At 37.5% G+C, this 21,931-nt stretch overlaps 1 protein-coding gene across 5 annotated transcripts in view; it reads left to right on the top strand.

Moving 5' to 3' along the window:
• LOC127961088 (NHS-like protein 2) overlaps positions 1 to 21,931 on the top strand; it is a 71,797-nt gene that overhangs the window by 32,648 nt on the left and 17,218 nt on the right. For 2 of the 5 annotated variants that reach the window (XM_052560024.1, XM_052560025.1), the window contains exon 1: positions 6,650 to 6,780. The exons of the other annotated variants lie outside the window; for them this stretch is intronic. In XM_052560024.1, the coding sequence (XP_052415984.1) occupies positions 6,747 to 6,780 (34 nt within the window). In that variant the 5' untranslated portion in view covers positions 6,650 to 6,746. Of the gene's footprint in view, positions 1 to 6,649; positions 6,781 to 21,931 lie in introns of those variants that run through there. 5 annotated transcript variants of the gene reach the window in all.

The following is a 21,931-nucleotide window of genomic DNA, read 5'->3' on the forward strand; positions in this document are numbered from 1 at the left end:
GATGTGACCTCTGTGTGTTTGTGTGTGTGTGAAGGGGCGGGGAATGTGATGTTTACCAGACAGATGTCTGTGATGAATTGATAATGGAGAACAGTGCTGTGGCTTTGAATGCTAAACCTCCAGTCTGCAGTAGAGGGAGGGACCTGCCCTCTCCACTGCAGTGTGTGTGTGTGTGTGTGTGTGTGTGTGCAGCCAGTCAGCAGCTCGGACAGCAAGCCGCTCTCACAAGCAGCCTTGGCTCATAACAGGATTTTACACTTGTTTATTATCCTCCGCTATTTATTACTCCATCCCTCAGTTCCTAACTCATCCTTTCAGGAAAATGTGGGCTGACAGTCATCTGTCCTTGGGAAGCATCCTTCCTCTACCAATCACACATTTTTCCAGTAAACACACACACACACACATACTAGCTCCTATGTAGCAGAACTCTGTGTTCGTGTGTTTGTATTTAGTGGTGAACTATCACTGCTGTCGCCTTACATCACCTTTCTCACCAAGAGCCACCCTTTTTCTCTATTTGCCTTTCTCGCCTATAGCGTCTGTTTTTTCTTACCGCGTCTGCTCTCTCTCCTTCCACCTCCCCTCCTCTCAATATTCCTCTCCAGCTCTCTGCCTCTTGTGATTCTCATCTCTCGCTCCCTCTCTTTTCTCTCGCTCTCTCCCTGTTTGCCGCATCTTTGCTCCTTGCTCCGTCCTCCTCTATCATGCCCACCATCATCTCTCACTCTCTCAAAGTCTTTATTGGCATGACTGTGGTACAGTGTTGCAAAAGCAGACCAAACAAATGCAATGAGGTCTCACAAAATGCTTGAAAAATGAAAACAAGGTTAAAGTCAACATTAATGGAAATTCACCCTTTTTCTTAAATGCATACTATTGAGTTTATTTTGAACGATTCATCCATGCACAATGCATACGTTTGTTAATGTTTTTCAGTCTTCTCTCTGGTGATGTATGCCAGACCTCTCCAATCATTTAGTCCAATAAAACCCCATTTATTTCCTGTCTCTTTGCAGGATGGCATTTAGATCTGCCTCCATCCAATGAATCCATTTTCAGTATCATTCAGCAAGTCATTCGGGTCATACAGCGGTTCCATTTTTTGGTGAACTATTCTTTTTTCCTTTTTTGTGACTCAGTTTTGTTTAGTTTGGTTGCCATACAAAGTGTTTTTTTTTTTTTTTATTCTTGGGAAGAAAACATTGAATGGTTTGATGATGGTCACAGTACAGCATGTGAAAATGTTCTTCATGTGCACAGAGTCTCTCCTCTGTCGCCCCTCTCTCTATCTGTTTTTTTTCCCCTTCAACCGCAGCGGCTCCACCTCTCCTCAGAATCACTCAGCGGTGATAAAGCATCCACCTCCCTCCTCTATCTACACCCTCCCTCTTTCTCTCTCCTTCTCCTCATTTCGGTATTCCCTACATCCATACATTCCCAAGCTCTCAATGAAATGAATGCAGAGCCTGTACTCTGACTGGCTGGAATCGAACTGGATTGGGCGCATGCTCTCTCTCTCTCTTTCACACACTCACACACTCACACACGCATGCACCCTCACACACTCACGTTCACGCAAACAAACAGACTCAGTCTCGCCGACTGCTCCGTATCAGGCGGGCACACGCACATGCATGCGCTGCCGTGCTCACTCACATAGACGTACCAACACACTCTCAGTCATTGTCAATCCGGTGGCTTTAACCTTGGGATGAGGTGATGTTTTGGGACAGGAAACACGGAGCAATGGGCAATTCCCAACGCCGGGCCAAAGGGAGGCACAAAACCAAGGGGGCAACAGGTAAAGTGCACACATATGTACCTATGTCACACCTAGACGTGTGCACGGATTTATCACATGCGCATTCTTGCACTACATCACTCTTCACAATTCCTCGCTCTTATTTTACCATCACTTCAGGTGCTGTACATGTCATCTTGTGTGTGTGTGTGTGCACGTGTGAGAGGATATCAATCTCAGTGACTGTTTCATGTGGTTAATCAGGGATGCTACTGTGTTCAGGGTCACTGCTTGGTTTAAAATCACGGTTCGGTCTCTCGTTATAGCTGTGAGCTCTTTGAAACTTCTTGCGCTTTCTTCCCTTTATCCAAAAAGAGAGAAAAAAAGGAATGGACCAAAGAAGTGACAAGCCTTTAGAAGCGTGTACCCACACAGACACAGAAGACAGCCGGAGTCAGAGAGGATCAGAGAGAGTGAGGAACAAAATAAAAGATGAGAGTAAAGAGGGGAAAGGGGGGGTGGGAAATGGATTGGGAGGAGAGAGGTTTAAGACAGACGAGGAGTGATGGCAGTTGGAGAAGACGAACAGGATGGGGAGATGAGAGAGACAGAGGAGGAGGGAAGTGTTGAGATGGGGAGCTGTCACTCTGTCTCTTATCTGTGAATTAGAGAGGACACACACATGCACACTAAACGGGTACAAGCAAACATACGTCTTATTTAACACAATCACACTCTCCAGGATCTCCTAAGATATAAGAATGCAGATAAATTCCAGTGCTTTAGAGACACAAAAGTGTACAGGTCTTAAGTAGAGATGAACCTTTTCATGGCAACAGAGCTCAGCTGAGCCTGTATGGTGTTTAAAACAAGGCAGCTTCATGGTATTTTTACAGAGCAGAATCAAGCACACGTCTCTTTGTCTTCTAGTGTTGATTTGTTAAATGCTGCTTGGCTCTCATTCAGAATCCACTGTGCAATGTATTGTGACGTTTTCCTGAATCTGTTTGGTTTTACGAATCATGTCTGATTCTGTTTCTTATTTCTGATTCTGAATCCAGCATTAAGTTTGGCATATATTTTAGTAGATGGTTTCAAATCGGTTTGGAGTCAGAGTGAAGTGATACTGTTTGGGATTCTTATACTAAATCTTATTGTTTTCTGATTCTAATTCTGATTCTGAATCCAGTCTTTGCTGCACAGTGTATTTATTTTTCAGTCTTTTTTGAAGATTCTGAAGCAGTGAATCAGATACTAACTTCTGGTTCTGGATCCAGATTATTTCTTTGTGCTGTGTGTTTTAAACCAGTGATTCAGAATAAAGTGATTTTTATTATTTATGTTATTTGATTTTTGATCCCAATTGGTACTCTGATTCTGGATCCAGTGTTTGTTGTAAAGTGTATTTTTTCACTGTACTTAAAGGGATAGTTCATCCAAAAATTATGTCATTAATGACTCACCCTCATGTCGTTCCAAACCTGTGAGACCTCCGTTCATCTTCAGAACACAGTTTAAGATATTTTAGATTTAGTCCGAGAGCTCTCAGTCCCTTCATTGAAACCGTGTGTACGGTATACTGTCCATGTCCAGAAAGGTAAGAAAAACATCATCAAAGTAGTCCATGTGACATCAGAGGGTCAGTTAGAATTTGTTGAATCATCGAAAAATAAATTTTGGCCTAAAAATAACAAAACCTATGACTTTATTCAGCATTGTCTTCTCTTCCGGGTCTGTTGTGAGCGTGTGCAGTGTAGTGATATCCGGTTCGTGATCCGGTTTCAATTGAGGGCCTGAGAGGTCTTGGACTAAATCTAAAATATCTTAAACTGTGTTACGAAGATGAACAAAGGTCTTAGGGGTTTGGAACGACATGAGGGTGAGTTATTAATGACATAATATTCATTTTTGGGTGAACTAACCCTTTAAAGATCTGAATCAGTGAATCAGAAAAAGTAGTTCTGATTTGGTTTTTGATTGCAATTCCTGATATTAGCTTCTGGTTCTGGATCCAGTGTACACAATAGCAGTGACATTCTTTAAAAGTACTCAATGTTTTTTAAAGAAGTGATTGAAAATAAAGGGAATCTGAATCTGAATCCAGTGTTTTTTTTCTTTTGTGAGTACTGGAATGATCTGAATCTGAATCACATCGGATTCGGGATCGGGATCACATGTCTGTCATGCAGTGTATTTCAGTAATATGGAATAAAGTGGTTGTATTATAATTCTGATTCGTATTTCTGATTCTGATTCATGTCACTATCTCTTGAGTGTGCAGACTGCTGTTTTAGATCAAGTTATTGATTGTAGAGCACAGCTTTAGCCCTCGAATATTGCATCTGGTGATGTATGTGTGTGTTTGTGTATTGTCTGGAGTGCACAGTGCTCTGCACACAGATTGCTGTCTATACACACATTGTTTTCATTCATACTTTTCTCTCCCAGTCTGACGTCATGCTCTCAGAGAAGGGCTGTACCCTGACATAAACAGAAAGAGAGAGAGCTGTGTGTTGCTGTGTGAGACCGGGCAGCTGTTTTCATGGCAACGTACAGGTGGTATTGCCAGTCAATTGAAAGCCTGTTCGATGTTGCCTGTGCGTGCTTTTGTGTGTGCGGTGTGTCCCTGTGTCAACCTATGAGATGTCTTAATTCTCTGTACCTCATAGAACTGCATATAAGTGGCACGTCCTGATTTTGCCAAGTCCGATGTGTTCCTAGGTCAACATATTTTGTTGACCCTGGAACAACATTTTACTCCAAAAATATATTCTTAACCATATCCCTACACCTAAACCTAACCTTAACCATGAGTAATCCCTAAAATCAGAGGAAATGATAGATGAATGACACTGATGTACAAGCACCAAACACTGATTTTAAGCATAAACTTCACAAAATCTATAAACTGGTTCTTCAAATCTGATTGGTTAATCACAATGTTGTTCCAGGGTCAACAACGATGTTGTCCCAGGAACATGTCTCACTTGGTAAAATCAGGTTAGGCATATAAGTGACCGTAATATATAAACATTCAAGCAGATGATCAGTAAGACACACCTGGTGTTCCTAACAGAAGTGTGTGAAAATACTTGAAACCTGTATTTGACCAGTACAACATGTGCCGTACTTAAAAGAGTGTTTTTCTCACCACTGGTTCAGTGGCTCTGATTGTTTTGTACCAAAACACAGCTATATCTGGTTTGAGTATTTGTGCTTTTGGTTTTGTGTATGTGAGATAGTGGTCCTAATCTGTGTGTTGGTAACCTTGGATGTCACGAGCCGTTTGGACACATAAATGCAGCTGTTGGTTAAATGGCAGTCATAGAATGAAACTGTCTGTGTTATGTATTGGTTATCTATTTATGTGTATTTATGTTGTATCTGTATTTTTGTGAATAAAATTGTACTCTTTTATTTTGCTGAAATCATAATATGTTCAGGATCTAAAGTTCTCTTCATGTTTCTACAACTGCCAATGCAGAATGAACTGCGAAGATTTACCCCCTACACAATTTTTTTTTTTTTTTTTATAAAAAAAAATATACACTAAATTTTGTCTTTTTCAAAATCATATTATTTAGCTGTCTCCATCTCTTAGTTGAGCAAAAGGCACATCATGATTTTGCTCTTACAGATTTTTGTTTTGGTAGCAAGATGTGAGAAATATATCACATTCACTATTGTATTATAATCTGTGGTCCACAAAGTTGTGATTGTTTGATCAAAAAATACTGCAAAACCAGTAATATTGTTAATTATTATTACATTTTAAAATACCCGTTTTTTAATATTTTTCTTGTTTTGAAGTAATTTACTCCTGTGATGGAAAAGTTGAATTTTCACCATCGCTTACTCCAGTTTGATGTGTCACATGATCCTTCAGAAATCAATATAATATGCTGTATTACTGCTTATTATCAGCATTGAAAACAGTACTGCCTGATATTTTTGTGGAAATCATAATACATAATACAAGATTCCTATATTTATAGAAAGAATTTGTTTGATTTTTTTTTACTTTACTTCAATTTCAATTAAAAGTAGCCTTTTGATTTAAAAAAGACCCCGAACTTTTGAACAGTAGTGTAAATGTCACCTCACTCAATTTAGACATTACATTTTCTTTAAACATCCTACAAAAACTTTTTATTTATTCATTTGTTTTTTTAAACAAAAGATGGATGTTCCACCACAGATGTATATTATGTATATTTGATCTTAGGTTTTAAGGGATGGTTGAACATTTTTTCATAATTTACTCACCCTCATGTTGTTCCAAACCTGTATAAGTTTCTGTCATATGTTGAACACAAAATAAAATATTTAGAATATTTTTTTGAATAACCAAGTTGTTGGTCCACATTGACTTCCATATTAGGGATCGAAATACCATGGAAGTCAATGGGGACCATCAGCTGTTTGATTACCAGCAAATTTCAAAATATCTTATTCTATGTTCAACATAAGAAAGAACCATACGTTTGGAATGACAAGGGGGTGATTAAATTGTGAATTTTATATATATATAAATTTTGAGTGAACTATCCCTTTAATTGCATTTCTATATAAAGTTACCATCCATGGGCACTGAACTCACCAGTTGATGCCGGGCAAGTGTTAACTTTGGACACTGGTAAGTGTTTTGCTTGAGCAGTTGGTTAATGTTAAGTGTGGCTGTGTTCTGTTGGACTTTGTGGTCTTTGTGACTGCATTGATCTCCTGTGAGTGTTTCCAGACGTCTCATTGGTTGTTTTGCTGTCACCTCCAGCAGGACAGGAAGGCACTCGCGAGCATGGGAAGGAAAAAGCAGTGCTGCCTTGACAATAGAGTAGGGAGGGGTACAAGCTAAAACACTGAGTGCTCATTTATCCTGCCTCTTTCTCTCCTTCCCTCCCTCTCGCCCAGTGTTTCACTCCCACCTCAGATTTTTTGGTAACTTTAGGTCTGTGCCTCTAGAGCATTTCCTTCTCTAACCCTCCCTTCATCTGGGGATGTTATTATGGAGAGGCTAGATCTCTTCAGAGGAAAAACAGGTAGGATTAGCGATCCTGTGTGTTCTGTGTGTTCTGTGTAGACCTTAAGAGCCATGACTGGAACAGAGTGCGTAATCGGATCGTTTATTAAATATTTTAAACTCAGAGACCCACCGTGACTGCTGGAAGTATAAAGACGCTCTATAGAGAGACATTGAGGTCAGACAGTAATGCAGGAGGACGTCTGTCAGAGGGTTTCTTTGAGATGGGAGATCATCTTCTCTCCTGAAGCAGGATTTGCGAGCTTACGCTGTCAGCATTTGTGTTGTAAAGGTTGTAGTCTGTCATATTTAATAATGAGTTTGAGATTTGAGAGTGTATGCTTTTAGACTGCACAGAATAAGTCTGTTGATGACTTAAAAATAATATGTTTTGGTTGAAAAAGTTAATGGGATTGATGTAATATGAGTGCTGCATGTAAATGGACCGTTTTGTGTGCCATGGTATGTGTGTGTGTGCAGTAGTGTGTGTTTACCTTGCTCATGGAATCATAACACACCTCTGTGAAAGTGTTCCTGGGTCACAGAGATTCATAACAGTCTCACACACACAAAACATGCTTGAGCTCAAGACATGGGACTGCTGCCCATTTGCCATTCCAGTTTTCACTCTCCCTTGAGTTCATATTTCACCACTGAATTCCAGCTTAAAGTCCCACAAACTCGGAATAATAACATTGACAAACTTACTGTAATTTACACACAGACACACACATAAGGCCAGTTCGAATTTAGACCTGCAAATGTTCTGAAGCTGTGCAGTCTCATCACATATATTCATGACAACACACACTTTATCTGCTCATAAATTACATGCACACTCTTACGGAAGGCTTCTAGAGCTCACTGGATAATTATGCATGTAAAATGAATGGGAGAGAAAATTAAGCCTCATAGAATTTTTATGCAAATGAGTTTCTAAATGAAGCCTTTGAGTCCAGGCGGCCACACAGTTGACTGACAGTCTAAATGCCTGAGAGGAAAGAGCTGCAGCGAGGGTTAAACCAGTGACTGTATTTGTGTGTGTGCAGCACTTATGTTTTCCAGTGTGGTCACACATTTATTTTTTGTTGAGACTTCTGCCAAACCTCTGTCTTTATCAGTCATCTATTGATCCTGCCACTGACAGATATGCTCCAGCAAAAGCCAGCTGCTCACAAACACAAACTCCTTCTCTCTTTCCATCCAGTTACACTTTCACACAAACGCAATCTTTTTTTTATTTGTGATTTTCACACTGCACTTTTTGCAAATATCTTGTCTTGCACATGATCTTTCCATTTCTGTCTCTCATTGTCCTTTCCCTTTGTCCTGAGCCTGTATATCATGCTGGAAATTAACCATATTTGAGCAGGCACAAGTTTTTAAATTATACTTGTTTGTCAGACAAATTAAACTAGGCATTAATCATTTATCAGCACCAAAATTAAGCAATTTAATGGTTATCGGTATCGGTCATTTTTAAAACCAATTTGTCTATAAAATATTTTAAAAGCATTTAAATATAAAATAATTTAAAAGCAATTTTTTTTTGCAAGAGCCATTGTTATTCTTAATTTTAATATAAATTTTCATTTTTATACCAGACATATATCGTTCAAAATATTGGTTATTGGTCGAATTGATTTGTAATTATCGGTATCGGCATAATGGAAAACACATATCGGTCGACCCCTAAATTAAGCTCTTACAAAAACTACACTGCCAGTTCTGCAGATATAGACCTGTAATTAAAAAAAATTATAATTAAACCAGTATTCACTCTTTCAGCTTAATTTTCTTTCAGTTTTCACATGTCTGTCAATGATCCAGGTAACACTTTAGATTTACAAACACATTTTCACTGTTAAATATTAACTATCACTATTAACTTTTCCATTTATAAATTCCAAATTTACTTTGATATCTAGAAAGGTAATGGTTTTAGTAGTTATGTTTAGGTATGGGTGCAGCTGGTTAATTGTGAATAGTGTTACTGAGATTGGGTCACATATTATTTAGTGTTCAATTCTCGATTGCTCGATTACCGATATGATGTTAATATGCATGTTAAGTAATAATGAGAATTAGTTCTGAACATGTGTCCACAAGAGATTGTGTCTCTTTTATAAGACTTGGATTAACCTCTCATTTCTCACATATTGACTATGTCTTGATAGAAACCATAGAAAACCCATTGGAATTATCATGAGAAAGCCATGATACTGTACTTCTTTCCCCAAAGTCACAGACTTTCTTCATAACCCCCTCTCTGTCTGTCTTTCTCTTAAGGAGGTCAGATCCACTTAATCCACCCTTATGTGTTCCTTCCTGGGCAGGAAGGAGCTCTGAAGAAGTCCCTTCTTCCTTTAACCTTTACTGAGGGTTCATTTATTTACCCCTCAGTAGGTTAGTGTAGCCTTTTGTGTTGGACAAACTTTAGATGCCTAAATCCTGATGTCAGCACATTAGAGCAGCGTCCTCCAGACTTTGTCTGCCTTTGACCTCTGTGTTCATGCCCATGAGAGTCATTCCCTGAGGAATGAGCCGACAGCTCACTGCCTCCGTATCCACTTCTCCTGTTACATTCATTCATCTACACCTTCAAAGATCTCTTTTCATCACAGAGTCTGTTTGCTGTGACAGGAAGTGGATGAAGTGCTGTTTCCTGTCAGTAATGTTGTTAAGACAATAGAACCTGGAAGTTATCTAAAGAGCATTAGTGTCTACTCTTCTTGATTGTGTGTGTATAAACTGGAGGTCGAAGCATTAGCAGTGATTATTACACAGCTCGCTGGAATACTTTACTTTAATTGGTCAATTGTGGCATACTGGGGTTGAATATTTTTGTATAATTATTATTAAACTGACCGTTAATTAACTGTTGTCCCAGGCAACCAATTTGGAACATAGTTGTGCTAGCTTCATATCTCTCATATCACTCTGTGGACTCTTTCTTCTCACATAATGAAATCATTTAAACTCAAATTATTGTGTTTAATTGATTTCATTCCATTTTTTTATTTATTTGGTAAGTAATAAGTGTAAAAATATAGTCTGCTTTTCATTAGCGCCCCTTACTTGTATTATCCCTTACTTATGTGTGTACATACTTAATCATGTTTTGGGGACAGATTTGACAAACTTGACAAAATCTCCAAAAACTACCCTTTGGGGATGTCCTCATTTGTGAAACTGGTATAAAAAGAAAGTAAACAACGTTTTTTTTTTTTTATTGTTAAAGTGCAGAAAGCTTCCTATGATGGGTAAGGCTAGGATTAGTTTCCAAAATCCATAACTATCTGTATATAAAACAGTGTCCTCATTTAGATGGCTAAGTAAATGTGTGTGTGTGTGTGTGTGTGTGTGTGTGTTTGTGTTTGTGTGTGTGTGTGTGTGTGCGCTCACATTATACTGTGTTTCTTCAATGTCTGGACTGCAGTACATTGTAATTTTGTTTAAATGTTTACTCCTTTATCTCAATGTTCCCAGAAAATGTTTAATTTGACAGTTGACTTTGGATTGTTGTAATTTAGCCTGTACCATCATAACTTATTTCTGTTTATCTCTGTTCTGCTGAAAATTTCTTAAATCACTGATTCTTGAGATATGGGACAAAATGTGTCCAACAATTGTAACTGCTATGAGGTTTTAATAGGGGTTAATAATATAATGTATTTCACACAATTATCCCCTTCAATTGAATTTTATCATTATTATATCACATCTATGCTACTATAACCTTCTCACTACATCAAAGGGAAGGGTTCAATCATTCACATGCTAAAAAATGCATTCAATGTTTTTTAATTATGAAAAAGAGCTTGTTTTATCAAAAGCAACACTTAATGATATCTCACCAAAGCAAGTTTGTTTTTCAAGGACACTTGTGTTTCACAAGGTTTCAAAGTTGTGTTTTTGTCAACACAGTCAGACATTGTTTAAAATATAATAAAATCAGGGAATATCAGGGGCAGCTGTTACTCTAAAGGACCCCACATTCCACCTCTGCAGTGTACATCAATGTCAGACAGGCTCTGGGAATATATATATAGTTTTTATAGTTTTAGAATATTTTTTATTCTAATGTTAATATTTCCTGTGTCACAATCATATGTCAACACCATCTACCAATTTCTGAGGAAATTATTTGAAATGTTTAGATCATTTTATTCTCCTGAAGCAGGTTCATATTCATTTGTTTCATTACAGTGTAAGAAATCTTGGCTATAAGATCTGATTTAAGGATGAAGGGGTTATTATTACTATTATTTTTGAAATGCTTTTCTGCACAGATTAATTTGATGATGACTGATAGTGTCTGCTGCCTTAATAGCTGGACATTCTTTTCCCTGTTTACGGACATGATGTAAACACAAAAAGACACATGACATGAACTGAAATTACCCACCAAATCCATCCCAGTCCAAAATCAGTCATTATACTGTAGAATTAGAACTATTATTAAAACTTTATAGTTATCATTATGATATTTTATATTTGTTGTGGAATTGTTGGTCACATATGAAAGTGTAATCTGTCTGCTAGCATGACTGAGAATGGGTTTTGAAATGTTAAAAACATAAATTGTTAAAGGTAAAGTTAAAACTGTATTACATAGTCCAAGGTAAAAAGTTGGAAGTTTGAATCAAACCATAGCTCTGTAGCTTAGTACATATAAGATACATAAATCTAGTTTCATTTGTCTGAGTACAAGGTTTTACTTTTTTCAATATGCACCATGTTTTGTCCCACCTCTCAAGAATCCATAAAATACTCTTTCTTTGCATGAACATGATATCAAAACTTATGTTAGTGCTTCTATTGTGTGGTTTATTCAAACTTCCTATACATACATTTGCCATAGAGTTCATTTTTGACATGTGGCATAGAAAACATATGTGCTGTCAGAAAAAAATGTGAGCAGTGTTCCAATATAGTGCTGTTGTGCTTGTGTATCCTAAATTTAAGCCAAAAAAAAGTACATAAAAAAAAAGAAAGAGAAAAGAACAAATTAGCATTTCAAACAACTTGCCACTGGGGCAGTATCCTTTAAAGGAACATCTTTGTACCTTTTCAACCCCTAAAAGGTGCCTAATATTAACTTACTATTATAAACCTTTTAAGGTTAAATAAGACACAAAGTTGTCCTGATAGAGGTACTGCAGTAGCAAGCCTAATGGTGCAATTTTTGTAATTATGTCTAAGAGTGCACACAAACACCCTGAGTCACATTCACATATGAATTTTGAGCAAGTGCCAGATCCTACTGTAAATGAGAATGTGCTTAAATGTGGTGCCTGTGAAAGCTCAAAGAAGCCTGGGATTTTTTGCCCAGTTTGAAGTCAGGTTGAGTGGATACCACGGACCCGGAGCCAAAATAAACCAGGGCAACAAATGACATCATAATAATGCTTTCCTGTGGGATTGTTCTGGATTTTTGTGTCAACACTGCAAGGGACGGAAAATAGAGCTCACCTCAGCCAATCACAACAATCAAAATGTCGATTAGACTCATAGTCTACAACCCCTTTATAAAAGCAGGCATGACATTTTACATGGTTTTCATACGATGCAAGGTTCTGATTTCACATGCAATGAATTTTTTTTCATTCATCCATTTAAAAAAAAATTTGGGTAACGATTCACTTCTATATTTTTTTTAACTTTAGCCAATGAAAAATAAATTACCCTTAAGGCAAGATATTTATTTTTCATTGGCTAAAGTAAAATTGTTTAGATGTGAATCATTACCCAAAATTTGTTTAATTGGACGAATTCAACTTTTTTTTTTCAGTGTGGGTCTGTATCACTTTTTTAAACTTTAAAGTTCTCTTACTGTAGTTGAGAAGTGTTTTCTCCATTAGATCTGCTTGTAGTGTGATTCATGACATCATTTAAAAGCTTCACTAAATGAGAGTAATGGTGCTAACTACTATAAGCAGCAGATTAAGCTCTGGCTCTGACACCACAGTATGACTGTACCACATTAATCCCCTTCAGCCTCCACCAAACACGCATAAAACCGGAAATTGGACAAAAGTTCACAGCATTTGTAGCATGAGCTCATTTTGTTTTTCGAGGAAAAATGGCTCTTGCCCTTCCTTTTGATTGAGTCATTTCTAGCCCACTCATGCTTGGACACCAACTATCTGCTGTAGATCATAGGATTTTCTGTGGGGACTTTAAAACATTGTGTCAGCTCAGCTTGTATAAGCGCTGTATATCTGTTTCATCCTTCTATCAGCTTTCTTAGTTGATATCCCATTTCCTTTACACAGGCTGTCAGAGCTTGTACTGTTTGTTCTTTAAATTCATTTTAGTTAGTGACACAGCTTTTGCCTTAAAATGAATTTCTCATCTCCCATTAGCATGTTTCCCCTGAGAAAGGGACCTGTTAGTGACACATTATCCCACTTTCTGTGCATGTGTGATCTGATTCCACTACAGTGCCATTAGACTATTTACAAGGTTAAGACATTTAACACCAAACACTGCACAGAAATCATATGGGATAGTTGATTTGTCTATCATCCCTCCAGTCTTTACTGAAACAGTACTATTCATTTGTTTCATTCATATATTTTACTGTCGTTTTTAATAAAGTTCAGGCCATAAAATAATTAGCGCATATTATTCAATAAATGAAGTAAGAGCATCGCTGTAGCCTCTTGTCAGTGTGTTTTGTAATGCTGTCTAATCTTCACTCTTATGAATAATGTAACCACATTTGGGACACATCTGCAGGATAGTTTGTACTTAGGAAATCTTTGTGTTCAGTGGAACATGAGTAGATGGATAAGGCCGAAGGGAATATGAGGTAAAGATTATTGTAGAGGATGAGAAGAGGACAAGCGGACGATTAACTCCAGAAGGCCAGTGTTCACATTTCCTGTCCTCCACACACTTCCTCTATGGGAAGTGTCCAAGCATGTGCGTGTTTGTTTATCAGACATACTGACACATAGACACACTTTCACTAATAGTCTGTCTTTCGGCACTTGTCGTTCACACACGCTCACTGGCACCAGAGGAAACAGACGGGGAGGGGTGAAGCAGTGCAGAACGGGCCGTGAGAAAGTGGCAGTCACTACAGTCAGCACTGCTGGGACCAACACTGCAGCATATGAAAACACATCACAGACTCACCAACACTCAGTGCCATGTTTCTGTGGAAAACATGTGGAATGGAGGAGGTGTCATGGAGTCTGTGTGTCCTACTGCTAACTCGTGCGACTGGGAAAGAGGAGACTGTGGTCGTGAGAGAAATAATGCCACTAATGTGTGCATGTATGTGTGTGCGTGTGAGAGTAAGAATAACTAAAGTCTACACAATGGACATAATTTATTTACTCTCAGGTTGACGTATATTGCACACTGTTCTATTCTATATCCAATATATATGCCCCGTGATATCAAAATTGGTGTTTTGTGTTTTTTAGTTAATGTCTTTCACTTTATATTGTTTCATAATTTATGAAATGTGCAGAATCAACAGTGATATCGATCTGAATTAATCAAAATTGACTTGAACTGAATAATAGTAACACTATTGCCTTCTGTAGATCTGCTTATAGCTGAATTGATTTTGGACATTTCAGAATTTATAACATGGTGCTCCATCATGCTGGGAAATTCAAAGATCATCAGCAAATTGCTCATGGATCGTTGGGAGAAGTCACTCTTGCAGGATGTTTCGATACCATTCTTTATTCCTGGGAGTGTTTTTGGGCAGAATTATGATAGATTCCACTCATGGATGATCTCAGGATGCTTCACTGCTGGCACAACACAGGACTCATGGTAGCATTCACCTTTTCTTCTCCAAACTATTTATTTTCCAGTTGTCCAATCCTTGTACTTTCTGCAGAATTTCAGTCTGTCCTTGACGTTTTTCTTGGAGAGAAATGGCTTCTTTGCTGCACCTCTTGACACTAGGCCTCTGTCCAAAAGTCTTAGCCTCACTTTGCATGCAGAAGATCTCACACCAACCTGCTTTCATTCCTGAGCAAGCTCTGCACTGCTGGTGATACGATTCAGTAGCTGACTCCTCAGGAGGAGACAGTCCTGGCGCTTACTGGACACTCTGGGACATCCTGAAGACTTCTTCACTGCAGTGGTGCCTCTCTCCTTGAAGTTCTTGATGATCCGGTAAATGGTTCTTTCAGGTGCAATATTCTTTGTAGCAATTTCCTTGAATGTGAGGCCATTTTGATAAAAAGCGAGGATGGCTGCATGTGTTTCTTTGAAGGTAACCATTACTAACAAGAACACAATGATCGGAAGCACTTCTTCCCTCCTTTTATAGCAATCATTGCTCTTACAATCTATTGTAACTCATGCTAAAAGAATATCAGCTTTTAATAGGTCATGAAATGCCTTTTTTATTATTTTTTACTGTTCTCTGAGGTCCACTTATTATTATGTTATCAATATCTTTACATCAAAAAACAATTTAGAAGTAATAAGCTATTGTCTGTCCTGTTTTGACTTCCCTCATCAGAACGCTCTGTTTGAATAGGCGTGATGGATTGTCAGAAGTAAACGCCCACTGCTATGATTGGCTAACACTTATGTATGTTTGACAGCCTACGTCCTTCACAGATGGACGCTGATGTGATTTAATACTCAAACCGAGTCAAAATTTATTTCTATAGCAGATTTAAAAGCAACAGAATTGTGCCAAGGTGCTGTCCAACAAAACACAGAACATAATAGGGAACATGCATCATATGAAAAATAAAGACATTAAAATAGAATCAGAGCAAACTGACATCAAAACCTTAAACTGACATTAATCAAAAGCCAGAGAAAACAGATAAGATTTGAGAACAGACTTAAAACTGGCTAGTGAAGGAGCAAATCACACATTTATAGGCAAACTATTCCAAAGTTTAAGAGCTGCAGCTGAAAAAGACCGACCAGCCTTGGTTTTACAGCGACAATGTGGGACAGTTAAGAGAAGCTGATTACTAGACCTAAATGATCTTTATGGAGAGTGAGGAACCAGAAGGTCACTGATGTGTTTTGGTGCAAGACTAGATAAAGCCTTGTACACAAAGACAACTCTTTTAAAATCAATTCTAAACTTTACGCTAAAATTGGAGCAATGTGATCCCTCTTTTTAGTTCCAGTAAGAAGCCTCACTGCAGCATTTTGGACAATTTGTTGACGAGAAATCGCCATTTGAGGCAGGCCACAGTAAAGGGAATTACAGTAATCCAGGCGTGATGTTATGAAAGCATGGATTAGAGTCTCCAAATCTTTGTGGGGCAAAATCTGTTTCAGTTTAGCAATTGATCTCAGATGGAAGAAGCTGCCCTTTACCACTGTGCTAATTTGTTTCTCAAAGTTGAGTAATGAATCAAATGTAACCCCAAGATTTCTTACAGTACATAGGGTTGAACAATGGCAGAGAGGAAAACCTAAATTAAAAACAGAGGAAGTCCTAGAGTGGTCTAAAATCAGAATTTTGCTTTTGCTTTCGTTTAATTGCAAAAAATGATTAGCCATCCGTCATTTTATCGTGTATCGTGTCGTAGAGCACATCCAAAGAATCGCCGCTGTAATTTTTTGCTGGAAGATAGAACTGTGTATCGTCAGCATAGCAGTGGTAGGAAATCTTATATTTCTTAAAAAGGTCACCCAAGGGAAGCATGTAAAGTGAAAAAAGAAGACGGCTTAAAATGGTCCCTTGGGGCACACCACATGACAAAGGAGACGACGCAGAAGAAAAAACAGTACATATCAAATAATCTGTAATAACAGACAAAGATATAGTGATCATGTTATAAAAAAAAAATTACTCATACTTGTTTGGTGGGATGTTAATGTCAGATCCAATATTTTAAGCACAGCATCGTCTTTTAGTTTCTGTCTTTCTGAAAATCCTGTGTTGAATTGTGCTTGAGTTCTTACTGACACTGTCTGGAAAATCACTAAAGATAAAGTTCCATCCACAATTTCCTAATGCTTTCCAAATGTTTTCGGATCCATACTTTCTGCGTAGACCTTCTCCTCTTGCATTATTTACACTACATGCGCAAATAGGTGGGTGGGGCTAAACAGGCAGCAATGTAGAAGCAGGAGTGGATCTTCTTCTGCGGAGGCAGCGTTTAGCCACACTATTACATCATGGAGTAGAAAATTCCTCAAGCTGTCATTTTGGCAGACTGGCTTCATTATAAGCTAATTTTAGACTAACAAGAATGTTTTGAATTCTGAAACTTACAGGATGCTTTTATAGTATGATGATCTGATGACCGTATGATAGACATTTTGATTTCTCAGTTCACCATTACCGCTTTTAAAGGCTAATTCACACTACACTGACAGATGTCACCCAATGATGACAATTACCAGCTTACATTACATCACACATAAGACATTCCACAACAAATTATGACTGAACATGCACCAACCAACAGCAACAGAAACACACTACAAAATCCAACAAAACCCAACTAACACTGGACATCATCTTTCAATGCAATGTAAATTAGCCCTTAATTTTTTTTTTACTTTGCCTTATTTTTACATGGAAACATTGACAGAAAATTTGATGACTTTTAGATTTTTTTCCAGTAAAGTCTTATAGTCTTATATGAGTGTAAATACCACCTGCCTCCTCCTAGCAATAGAAAGTAGCAAATCATGGTTTGTTTTGTTTTAACTTGTCTTTTGTGCATAATTTCCTTTTTTATTGACTGAGAATGAATTGTCTGAAATGTATTCATTTTGAAAGTGTCTTCATTGCTTTAGTCCATTGTAAAAGCTGTCAAGTGTAGTTTTGCTAGGAAAAGGAAAGACCAGAGCCTATGGCACGTCCCACCCATCTTACTATTTCAGTAGGAAATGCATCAACACTGGAAAGAAAAGAGAGCTCTGGCTTTAACTGTAGAAGAAAGCTATACGTGCTTTCTTACATGCTTACAGCTTCTCTATCAGACTATATAGTTACCATGGAGAAAAAGATAACAGAGAGACACATTATTTCCATAAATATGAGCTGTGTCTATGTAGGGTGTGAGTCTGGCTTACACTTTATGTGTTGAGTTCACACTTGGTTCGTAGGTTTCAAACCTCAGCTGAATATTTCCATGTAGATGTGGCACCTCAGAGTGGATGTTAGTGTTTTCATTATAAGCTGATCGATTAAATTATTTGAGCGTTTGTTTTATGCAATCACTGTGACATCTGTGATTGGTTTTGCCTCATATACACCATCTGCTGTTGTACATCATGTTCATTCACTGCAGTGTTTTGCAGCTTTTCATTGGTGCTTGTCCAGGTGTGGTGGTGATGTTGTCAGGAGCCTTCCCTTAACTCTATTGGACATTTTTGAGTAACAGATCACTATCGCCTTCCGTTCGGTGCTGCTATGTACGTTCTCTGTGTGCACCCAGTAAAAAACCCATCAAGGGCTCTAGTCCTGCTTGACAGTGTGGAAAGGCTTCAATCTCACACATCAGTGAAAGGAGAGGAAAAGATTGGGTGATGGGCAGAAAGAGAGTTTGGATTGGGATTCATGCCACTACAATTATCCTGTGAGAGTAATTGCTTTTGGCAGCACTCTCTGTACGATCACAGATCAAAAACACAATTTGATTCCTGCGTGTACGTGAGAAAATTTTGCAAGCCGATATAGGTTGGTGAGGGACACTGACACCATTTTACAAGTGTGTACTTTACTTATATTGGATCTGTGCAAGCTTTTATCAGTATGTTTCCATAACACTTTAGATTAGGGAACACAACTTTACTATGAACTAAGAGTTTTCCCTCAATAAACTGCTTATTAATAGTCAGTAAGGTAGTATTGGGTTGGATTACAGCTCTCTTTTTCTTATTTTCCACTGTGTCTGAATGAAGGGATGCTCTAGTGCAGGGGTTTTCAAACTGTGGGGCGCGCCCCCCCCGGGGCAAGCAAGAAAAGAGACAAATTTTAAGTGTGCGCACTCTCTCCGTGCGCGCACCCCAAGTTTGTGCGAGAGCAAAGTAAATCTGCAATTGCGCATTGTATTAATGTGCTATTGCACTACAATAATGCTTCTCAACATTTGTCAGTGAAATAACACCATCATTTCTATCCACACCACACCCACATACATGTGAAGTGCATAAACAGATAGCCTTAGCCTTCTCAGACAGCAGGTGAATACCAATGGTTGTCTAGACAAGTATCGTTGTAAGTCGGTTGTTTTAGGTGAACGTAAACGGTAAAGAAAATATTGAATTTGCATCTAACGGATCTGTGCATTTCTTATGTAAATAATGTTATTGAAAAAGAGCAAATAAATGTTGTTAGCTGCTTTAATAGCTTTAATGGATATTTGAATTTATGCTAATGTTAATAAAGTAATAAGGTGTGAATATGGGGAGGGGTTGGTTGGGGGGGGGGGGGGGCGAGTAAAATTAGATAAACTTTGGGGGGGGGGGGGGGGGGGGGGGGCGTATGTCCTAAAAGGCTGAAGATCCCTGCTCTATTGTCTGATTTAAACAGCTAAACAGTCCCTTAACAGTTTATACTACTGTTTCAGCTATTAAAATAGTTCAGTTTTGTATGTAATGGCAAAGTAATTATATTTTGTTTAGTTTTTTTAAGTTAATTTAGAAAAATGTTTGGAGCATTTTTTTTGTTTGTTAGTATTAGTTTTTTTTTTAAGTAACGACCAAGCAGCCAGTGGCAGATAGTGAGCCTGTGCTTGATCAATTAAGCCTTCTCAAATCATCACAGCTTGCCTAAAATAAAATAGATATATAGATATAAAACAGTTCAAGCATATAACAATGTTTAAACGTTAAACCTATATAAATGTGTGCTATATCAAATAGTTTGTGTGGAGACGCTTCAGGAAATTGAGGCGACAGCATTTCTTTCTTTCAGTGGATACGCCGTCATTTTTGATCATAAAGGTAAGAGCAATACATTATTCGTAACTGCAAAAGGTCTAAAAGCCTATTGAGTGTATTTGAATGCAGAACTGTTCAGCTGTGGTGACGGCAGGCATCATACGTTTTTTTTTTCACCTTTGAGAAAATAGGTCCCACATGCGATCAAATTGGTTGCACTCTAGAGCCCTGGATTAAGGGTTCTAGAACATGGTCATGCAGAATAAGGTAGTAATATATACCCAATAAGTGCTAACAAACAGCCAATATACTAGTAATATGGATACTAAAAAGCAATTTGCTTATAGTGAGAACTGGACCTTAAAATAAATTGTTATTTTTAATGTTTCTAAATAATGCGGCGCTTATATTTCAGTCCCCATGTGTGAAGTAAAGAGTCCAGTCAAGCTATGGATAAAAATGTGATAATGTCTGAATAAAAGGGAATCACTCATCAAAGCTCCCAGTGTCGACTGAGTAAAGAATATTTTATGGAAGTGAATCTTAATTTTATGCACTAATTATTAGCTTATGTATATATAACCGAGGAGTCTTTGAGAGGGCAATCATGCAACTCCTCAAAAAAAACTAAAAAAATACCTGGGCTGAGAAAATAATTGGCTATAAATAATTGACTCAAAAATAAAACAGAGTGCTTACCAAATTTCACTTTTCTTATCAAGCTACTCTAGTCTGCTGTGAATGTGAGGGAAGAAGGACAACACACTAGTCTTGTGAAAGCTGATTACCTTGTCAATAATGCCCACCTGTCATGTTTTCTTCATCGCTATAATTGGATGATTACACTGTCAATGTAATACTGAACACAGAGGTAGACCTTGCCTCTTGATTTCATAAATCCACCTCATGCCACTGATATCGTGTGGTCATAAGTGATCTGATCTTAACTCAGCCAAAAATGAAAATTCTGTCATTTACAAATATAATTTACAAATGCTTGATATGTCAATGCTCATTTCTCATCAGAAGACTTGAATTGCTTGACTAGTATGCATTAATTTTACGATGTCTGTTCTTACCTTTAGATGTGTCAAAGTTTTGGTGGACTAAATTTTCAGTAGAGGGACAGAAATCTCTCAGGTTTCATTAAAAAAAGATCTTTGTATTTCAAAAATGAACGAAAGTCTTTTGGGTTTAAATAAAAGCCCTCCTTTATTATAAACGCAAAGCCTAAATTAATTTAAAGCAAAACCGAATGTCTTGATGTGCTTTGCCTTTCCTAACAAGCACAAACTGTTTTAAAAATTGAATGTGGGTAAGATAAAACTAAAAGATTCCCACAAGATAAAACATTTCTGCACAAACTCACAGACCAGTCATTTTGGATTATGTTTTTAAGCAATCAAGGCTTATTTGACTTGTGTCTCAATATGTAAAAAAAAAATTACATACAGAAAAATAAGTTTGGTGTACCACGGTGTTGGGGTGGTTGCCTGGCACAGCCCTCCTGTACAACAGAACATTCTAACCGAGCTCTGTACCTTTTCAATTGTGATTTACTACATTTGAGTCTGATGATGAATAGGCTGTTTTTCAAGTTAGTAATTCTAGATGTATAGTGTTTGTGTGCATTTTGCATGCTTAACAATAATTGCATCATATAAGTTGCAACACATTTCAAATTTTAAAAACATGACCTATACTACAAAAACTGATCACATGATATACATTTTTAGGAGATCTATTTACATATATTCCTAAGGAGATTTATGCCTCATCAAAATATCATTTTTATCAGACTATCCCCTTTATATAAATAGTAGAAATATAAAAAATGACATATAACAGAGTTTAAGAAATTGATGATAAATATTTATTGAATAAATATATTGATAAATATCATATTGAAATATTCTTAAATATATTTTAGCCTGAAGATAATTTTTTAATTGTGAGCACAGACCTTCTGAAACTCTAGAGGGAGGCATATGTGTGATTATTTCAAAACCGAGGCTTTAGTTCCCAATTCTTTTTAAATTCATGTGATGTTGTTCAGAAGTCTGAGAAATATCCTCTGGACAGTTGCTCCACCATGACAATGAGATGAGTTAAAACAAAATGTCTACAAATGTTGAAGTAGGTAACAACAGTAGCATGGTTGTTTCTCCATGTTTCTCTTGGCTGTTGTCGTCTTTTAACTGGATATGCCACTTAGAAGAGCAAACAAACATGAGAAACGAATGCATCATATAGAGTTTCTAGAGACAGGCCTGGTATTACTAAAATATACACATAAGAAATATACTTTTAAACCACACGGC

The sequence above is a fragment of the Carassius gibelio genome, chromosome B7 (genome assembly GCF_023724105.1).
Source record: "Carassius gibelio isolate Cgi1373 ecotype wild population from Czech Republic chromosome B7, carGib1.2-hapl.c, whole genome shotgun sequence".
NCBI classification, from domain to species: domain Eukaryota; kingdom Metazoa; phylum Chordata; class Actinopteri; order Cypriniformes; family Cyprinidae; genus Carassius; species Carassius gibelio.